Source organism: Sciurus vulgaris (assembly GCF_902686455.1).
Source record: "Sciurus vulgaris genome assembly, chromosome: 18".
Taxonomy (NCBI): Eukaryota; Metazoa; Chordata; class Mammalia; order Rodentia; family Sciuridae; genus Sciurus; species Sciurus vulgaris.
In genome coordinates this window covers 28,381,745-28,390,143 of record NC_136479.1, presented here as the reverse complement: position 1 = coordinate 28,390,143, position 8,399 = coordinate 28,381,745, and the positions used below count along the sequence as shown (strand labels likewise).

The 8,399-nt window shown below is 53.7% G+C and overlaps 1 protein-coding gene across 3 annotated transcripts in view; it reads right to left on the bottom strand.

The window, feature by feature from the left end:
- Positions 1-2,151: 2,151 nt before the first annotated feature.
- The window catches only part of MMD2 (monocyte to macrophage differentiation associated 2), a 47,589-nt gene continuing 41,341 nt past the window's right edge, over positions 2,152-8,399 (bottom strand). For 2 of the 3 annotated variants that reach the window (XM_079121087.1, XM_079121085.1), the window contains 3 exons: positions 6,437-6,538; positions 5,684-5,753; positions 2,152-5,157 (listed from right to left, as the gene is read on the bottom strand). In XM_079121087.1, coding sequence (XP_078977213.1) covers positions 4,954-5,157; positions 5,684-5,753; positions 6,437-6,538 — 376 coding nt within the window. In that variant the 3' untranslated portion in view covers positions 2,152-4,953. The remainder of the gene's footprint in view (positions 5,158-5,683; positions 5,754-6,436; positions 6,539-8,399) is intronic. The other variant, XM_079121086.1, reaches the window with a different exon arrangement.

Sequence of the window (8,399 nt, the reverse complement as noted above, 5' to 3'; positions counted from 1 at the left end):
CTGCACATCCAGCTCTGGCTAAAAGGAGCTGCAATGACTGAAGGGGGGGGGGGGGGGCTTAGTCCATGAAAACAACCACCAAGGGAGGGTTTCCAGCTGTAAAACCAAGGGGAAGATTCTAGACCAGTGGTCCAGGAACATCAGTGCCCTGGGGCTCCCCAACACCCTTTCAGGGGTTCGCAAAACCTAGCTACCTTCAAAATAATACGAGGGCACTGTCCTGTCCTCTCTTTCTTTCCCACGGGTATAGCACCATTTTCCAGCAGACACCCGACACAGGACATCACAGCTGGCCAAACATAAAGGCAGATGGGAGAATCCCGTGTCTTCTGCACAATCGGACACACAAGAGATTTGCAAAACTGCACCACGAGGACCCTCTTCTGCCCACGTTTACTCTGTTTGGGAACAATAGTTGTTTCTAATGGGAAAATACGTTGCTCATGTTACCTCGTACTGGCTTGTTCTCTTTAAAATGAACTAACAGATATTTTTTTGAGTGTTGTTTTAATTTCTAGTCTGATGAATGTTAGTAGACATAGTCCACCTAATCTAAAGTTCTTTGGTGTCCTCAATAATTGTGAAGAATACAGAGAAGTCCCAAGACCAGAACCCGTGAGAGTCACTGAACCGCCAGCCCTGTCCAGTAATGATGGAAATGGTTCTTACTGGTGCAGCACAAAATGGTAGCCACTCACCATTGTCACTGTAAGCACTTGGCATGGGCTCGTGGATCTGAGGGAATGGATATGGATTTGGATTTGGATTTCAGTTTAATTGGCTTAAGTTTAAGTACCATCCTGCAACTAGTGGCTACTATTCTGGAGAGCACCTCTAAGCCATGTCTGGTGCTTCTCTGCTACTTGGGATTCTCTATTTTTATTTTCCTGTGTTGAGTTGGTCAGAGGTATCTGTGCGTGGGGGAATGTTCCAGTATTGCACTTGGAGGAGCTGAGTTTTCCCCTGCTTGCCCTCCCAGACCTCTTCAAGCTGGGAAGGGGTCTGCCACGCTCACCAATTCGGACTTTATGCCACTTGGATAGCCTGAAATTGGCCACGGTGGAATTATTTACACCATGGAAATTGGTAATGTTAACACATCAGTGGTTTCTAAAAACTGTTATTTAATTTTTTTCCTCTCTCCCCATATTATTTAATTTTTGTAAGCTCAGCTCTCTTCCCTGGAGAAATGACTTAGGGGCAATGAATCTCCTTGGAAGAAGTAAGGGTAGGCCAAGGGCAAGATGCTTGGGCATCAGATGTTCCTGGCATTAAGAAGCTTGGGAAAGTCAGTAGACCTCTCTGTGCTTTGGCTTTATGCTTTGTAAGATCATCTAATGATCCTCCCCAACCAGGGAGACTGAGTGGATCAAGGCAGGGGGTAGCTACAGAACCACCAGCACAGACAGAAAGGAGCCCCCAGTGGACGCTCCACACAGGGAAGCCCCACCTCCACCGCTTCCTGCTCCTTCCTCTGGGTCCTGCATCGGAAGTGACTGCTGGGGTTTTCACTGGCTCTGGCCCTCAAGGATGCAGTTTCCAGAGCCAGAACGTCAGCATCAGGCTACTGCGGGCCCCACAGGGCAAATTCGACAAGTGCCCAGGGTCCAGCCCTTGGCGCTGCCCGCTCTGAGCAGCTGCGAGATGAAGATGAAGTCAGCATGGGCGCCATTAGCAGCCTGAGGAGCTCCCTCCCTCCCCTCTCAGATCAAAAGCTGGGGCTGGGCACAGCTGTGGGGAGAGGCAGACTGAGGTGAAAGACGTGGGGTTGCTAGAACCCTGAGGTTCCCGGTGTTGGCCCCGCCCTGCTCAGTGTTGGCCCCGCCCTTCTGTGCGAGGCCCTGCCCACAACCAAGGCCCCTTTGCAATTCCCAGCTCCACATCCTCCTCCCAGCTGCCAAGAACTTTCCTAGGTTTCTTTACCCCAACTGAGCCCCCGGGGGTGGACAGAAGCTGGGCCCTGTCACCCCATACCTTCAACTTCCAATCAAGCGGAAGGGCAGCTCTGCCATATTGATTGGAATCCTTCTGGGGTAGCCACAACACTCTGCTCTGGGCCTTACAGGGAAGCCCTCCCAGCCCAGCACCATTCTGGGTGGCTAGAGTTCGCCTGCTGCCCCCTCCTCCTACCTTCACCCCCCCCACCCCGCCTGCCCTGACAATGCCCACAGAGCTTGGGGACAGTCATGCAGTGCTCAGAATACCAGACAGGCCAGTCTGCTGCCCACTGCTTCCCTAGTTCCTTGGAGCATGCCAACAGTTCTGCTGTGTGGCCCTGGGACATGGTGGTCCCGACAATGGACAGGGAGTGCTACATCTGAATTCTCCGTGTGTGCTCTCTGTGCCCCGCACTTCCAGGGCACAGCCTAGGATGCTTCCGAGACAGACAGCCTTACCCACCAGAGGCGCTGGTCAAATGGAATTTCTCTGAACTGTTTGTGATGCATTGTGGGGAGATCCAGAATCTGGCTTGGGTGAAATGGAATCCTGGGAAACTCAATTTCTGAATGATGCTGGGAAGAGAAAGGGTTTATGGGAAGCACGTCCTGAACTGGAGCTAGGGGAGGAAATGTGACCAAGGCCCTTGGAATGCCCTCCAGAGTCCTCACCAGCCTGACCATAGTTGGAAATTCTACCATTAGTGATTCATTTCTTTGGCTGATGCCCGACAGTATCATCTTGTTATCATGGCTTGCCTCTCCCGTGGACAGTTAGCAGAACTAACGAGCACGCAATACTGGGCGTCCTACTTTCCTCATCCTGCCGCATCTTCTAGCAGCACTGTGAGGGGCTGACTTACTACACTCATCTTACAGCTGGGGACACTGAAACTCACAGAGGTCATGGAACTGGCCTAAGTTCTCAAATGGGAATGCCGGACTCGATCCCAAGACCCAGTTCTTCCCTCCAGGAGCAAGAACAAGTAAGTACCTAGATGACGGACAGGTCCCAGAGCGACAGTGTAGGTGAGACAGGGAGGAAGAGGAAGCAGAGTTGGGCTCAGCACTGATGCTTGGGCTGGGCTTTGAAGAATGAGTAGGAGTTGGGTGGCTATGGAGGTGAACAAAGTTCCCTGCAGAGGGACTGGCACCTCAAGAGGGACACACAGGGACAGCTGTTTTGGCAAAATGCACCATCAAGTGCCCAGGAGGCGGAGCACAAAGAGATGCAAGCCCCAGACTGAGTCCACTAGAGAAGCTCCAAGTCCACATCCCAAGGCCCAGCACTACTCCTGGGACCCTGCCTGGTCCCCAGCAGCATCCTGAGGTCGGGTTTTTTTGCTAGCCTGGCATGGTGCCACACTTCAGAAGATTTCCTGCACAGCATCTCAGGATCCGCAGGACCCTTTCCCCAGCCTCGGGCCCAGGCAGAAGTCAGGTCCCAGTGACTCTGACCCCAGGCGGGAGCCAGCCTTGCCCCAGCTGCCCTCCCCTCTGACCGCCAGCCCTGGCCCCAGCTGGTTGGAAACACCTAGTGAGCTCACAGGGACATTCATACCCAGGACACCTGCCAGGGGTCGGAGGGCCTGGGCAGATATGCACTCGCGCACACACGCACACACGGAGCAGACCCAAGCATCCCGGCTCCGAAGCCATCTGTCTGAGGACTGCGTCAGGATTATTTAATACTGGCTTGGACAAATGGGATTCCAGGCCCTGGGGCCCAGAAATGCCCTGGAATGTTCTAGAATGAAGCATAAGGCACCCTGTGTCAGTCCACCTTCATCCACCCCAGTCTGGCTGGGAGCCATAGAATAAGAACCTTCACACTTGAGACAGATGCTTTATCCAGAGGTTCTGCGATGCCAGCTCACTCTTCTCCCATCCCCAGCCAGAGTCAGGTGGCACTGCAGGGAGACTGGCCCAGCCCTGCAGGGTGTGAGGTCAGGCCTGGGGAGGCTGTGGTGTTGGCTGACTGGGCCCTTCAGAGGTTGAGGACCCAGATGCTCTGCACAGTCCATGTCCAGGTGAGGCCGAGGGGCCCAGCCGAGTAGCCTCTAGGAGCCGTTACTTGGCACCAGGAGAAACTCCCAATGTTGGCACCACAAGCCCTAAACACAGGCAAAGGAGCAAGTTTCCGGGGAGCTGCTTGTCCCCTCTGATGAATGAGTGACTCATCATCTCTCTGGACTTTTTGGAATGCGAAGAAATGGCCAAAAAACAGCGTCCACGCCCCAGCCCCTCGGTGCCAGGACCAACTCTGGTTCTTGGAGGCACCAGAGGCTGCCCAGGTGGGGTGCCTCAGACTCCCTCCACTCCCAAAGCTGCCCATTTCAAGAGCTTCCCCACAAGGGGAAAGGAAGAGGGAGTCGAAGGCATTCGTGCCAGGAGACTGTCCCACGCGGTGACTTTCATCTGCTCTGCTCGTGATCCTGGCGGGGAGGTTCCATCAGCGGTGCCGAGTCGATTGGTAGTGGCTGCCCAGGGCACTGAGTGGAAAAGCATTCTGACCCCAGGCACATGCTGTGATTGACTGGTGCTGTCCTCCGAGGTCAAGGTATTCCCCATCCCTCATCTACAAGCTGAGCAACTGCTCCTGAACAGGGGACAAGTTCCCAGCCAGGACTTTGGCAGCAGGGAAGGAGGCCCTGGCAAGTGGGTTCTAAGCCACCCACCAGACGCCTCAGGACCCACAGAGGCCCGCTGTGCCCCTCACTCCCCCTTTGCCCTTTCTGAAGACGTTAATGGTGGTTGTATTAGGAAACACTTGTCTACGGTAGAAACACAGGACAGGATTAGTTTCTCCTTCGTGGAAATGACTAAAAGCTTGCTTTCTTACCAGGGTCTTTGGGGATGGTCTGGCTGTCACCAGAAGGAACCTCAGACCCTGCAAAAACTCAACCCAGGGAAGGGCAGACTGGCCTCAGCGCTGTGATTTAGGTGAGCGTTCACAGATCTCTCCCAGTGATGCTCTGATCCCAAAGCCCAAATGACCGATGGAGGCTGGGCCACCTCATTTGGACACCTTGGTTTGCAGGGTGCTGGGCAGGTAGAGGTACCTCCAGATGGCGTAGTAGTGAGTGCCAGCACCGAATGCCACAAAGAGATGCCAGATGGCGTGGGCAAAGGGGATCCTGCCGTCGCTCTTGAAGAACACCATGCCCAAGCAGTAGAAGACCCCTCCGGTCATCAGCTCCCAGATGCCCTCGGTGTTGGGCTGTCAGCAAGGACAGGGTGGCACAGGTCAGAGGAGCCGCCAGCAGCCCTTACCACCCAAACCAAAAGACAAGTAGGTGTTGAGCCAACCAAGAGTCCCCATGGGAATCTTGATATCACTTAGTGAACAATCCAGTTGCAGAGTGATCCTTTGGGGATCACTCCCCAGGTTGCATAGAGATCCTGCCCACCTGCCCACCAGGGTACTCACCAGTCCTCAAGTGCGTCAGGACTGTTAGGGACACAGTCCGAGTAATTCCCAGCATTTCCCAGCACTTTCTAGGGGCCAAGCAACGTCTTAAGTGCCCATGTGAGCTGTCTAATGTCACCTTCCAGGGGGTCTTATGAGGTGGGTTTTAGGCTGTGAACAGGCACAGGAAATGCCCAGGACATGGTGCAAAGAGAAATGCATGTTTCTGCATCATCCAAGGGATGGTTTCGTTCTTGCACAAGAAAAATGGATACCAGGCATGGGGGTGCAGCCCTGGGATCTCAGCAGCTCGGGAGGCTGGGCGCGTGGGACTTACCATGGAGAGAATGACCAGGGCAGGGAAAAAGCCCATCACCACATAGCACAGCAGCTCCACAAGCTTGTACCTGGCAGAAGGGAAGCCATGTTGGCCTCAGGACAAGCCTCCCCATGGGGAAAGAGCTTCCTGATGCTGGGGAGAGGGGAGGCCCCGCCCAGGAGAGGAAGGAGGAGGGACTCTCTGCAGCACTTCTTGGTTCAGATTCTACCAACTGATCCTCCAAGCAGTTGTGTGGCTTTGGGGAAATCTTCTTCCCCCTCGAGACTCAGTTTCCACACCTATAAAATGACACACTGGAGCTGGACCGGGGACTGCAAACAGTAGGCGCAGCAGGCACACCAGCACTCCCAATGCTCAGTCCATGGCAGACGTGACTATTCGATCCCAGCATCTTTTCCCCAGGGCACACACAGCCACTCTCAATCGAGCTAAGTTTCTGGATCGACTGAAACCTGTCTGTCATCCTGGACTCAGTGACCCCCACAGTTCCCCTCCTTGCTAACACAGTCCAGGCAATGCGGGTTACAGTGACCCAGTTGAAGAGGCCTAGCAACCGATGATGTCTTTTTGAAAAATGATTCAAATCAAACCTGTGGGCTCTGGGGCTCGGCCCAGTCATGAGCCTGAACATTGGGGGTACCAGGCAGAGCTTTGCTCTCATTTTCTGGGGTTATCCTGGGGTCTCACCTGCCCAGGGCACTGAGGAGGCCTCCAGCAGCACCCACCCTGAGACTCCCACCCCTGGCTTACCGCTCATGGAAGAAGAAGACATAGATGGTACCAATAGAGGCCATAATCCAGACCAGCCACCGCATGTGGGAAGCCCAGGGGCCCAGCTCCCGAAGGTTCAGCCTGGGAGAGAGAAGCCAAGGGATGCACATTGAGACCTAGGTCTCCACGGCCAGCCAGCTGCAGGAGGCTGACCCCAGAGAAGCCCTACCCCTGCAGCTGCACAGGTGGGGCAGGGACTCTCTGTGGAGGGGAAGGAGGGGCACCAACTAAACTGAAGTTGCAAACAATCACAGGCTGAGGATCCCTCATCCAAAATGCTTGGGACCCCAAGTGCTTCAGATCTGGGAATGTTTGCATAATGTGACCTCTTGGGGAGATGGGACGCCAGGCTAAACATAGAATTAATTTGTGCCCCAGAAACCCCCATGCACACAGCCTGAAGGCGAGTTTGCAGTGTTTTTAGTGCTCCTGTGTCTGGTGAGGTCACGGCAGTACTCACTGAATTTGGATTTCAGATTTCCAGTTTTCAGATAAGGGGATGCTCAACTTTCATTAGAAGGAAGTTGGCGAAACAAATCATGTCCAAGAGAGAAGGGGAGGAGCACCTCAAAAGAGTGGGTGCATAAGCGGGTGAAGCATGTTCGGGGGCAATTTGGTAGAATCCATCAAACTTTGCAGTTTGCATCCCCAGTATTTCCAGTTCCAGCCAAAAGCCAAGGAAAGAGGTGTGTGTGCACATGAAGACACACGTAGGCCCCAACAGAAGCCTGAAAAACATTCAAGTGGCTACTGAAAGGGGAAGAGAATATAAAGACAGCATCCACCTGTGCTGGTTATCAACCTACTGCCTTGCTGCTCCGCATCTGCTGTTTGCCTGCTCTGGGATAATGCCGCTGGGCCTTGTGAAAATCCTTCCTTCGTAGAGGGCGCAATATCATATTTTGACAGTAGAGGGCGCTTGTGAGACCTTCCTCTGCAGAAGGCTCTTCTGGCTCCCGTAATTCTCCAGCCTGGCTGGGAGAGTGAGCTTATTTTTCTGCATTGCACAGCCCAGTCGTTTCTCCAGTGCGAGATGCATATGAGGCACAGCTTCTTCTAGCACTTGGCTTCAGTGTGACTTAAGTAACCACAGCATAGCCAGGGGCCCCAGACAGAGCAGGCCTGGGCCTCACCCCAAAGAGACTCTCACTTCAGGTCTTCTCAGCCCTGCACACATGCTTGGGGCTCCCACAGCACCTCCCATGCAGCAAGCTGACCGTCTAGCTGCCCAGAGGTGTCTTGCCTGAAGTGCACAGAAATGCTGGAGGTCCCAGCAGCACACAGTGAGCCCCCAGCAGGGAGCAGGCGCTGAGTCAGCACCTCCCTGTGGATGGCCTCCTCTGGCACCATGAGAGCAAAGTGCCAGCAAGTCACATCAATGGGATCTTCACCGCTGTGCCACCTGAGGTATTTAAGCTGAGCCCTCTCAGGAGAGGTGAGGTCTTACCCCTGGGAAGAGGGCTCTTCCTTGGGCAGAGCTCAGCTTAGGTTCCAGAGATAGTTGTTATCTCTTATTACTTCTACTACTGCTGTGCCTTACAATTGTCTTTTTCTGTTGGGGGGGGTCCCAGGGATTGAACTCAGGGGCACCAACCACTGAGCAACATCCCCAGCCCTATTTTGTATTTTGTTTAAAGGCAGGGTCTCACTGAATTGCTTAGTGCCTTGCTGTTGCTGAGGCTGGCTTTGAACTTGCAATCCTCCTGCTTCAGCCTCCAGAGCCACTGGGATTACAGGCATGTGCCACTGCGCCTGGCTTAGAATTGTCTTTAATTGTCATTAGCCAATCCCCTGACACTTCAATCTTCTATTAATGATGCTTAATATTGGAGCTGAGGGTGTGGCTCAGTGGTAGGATTCATGTCAAGCATGCATGAGGCCCTGTGTTCCAGCCCCAACACTCAATTTTTAAAAATCCTGATACTAAGTTTTCCTGGCTGAA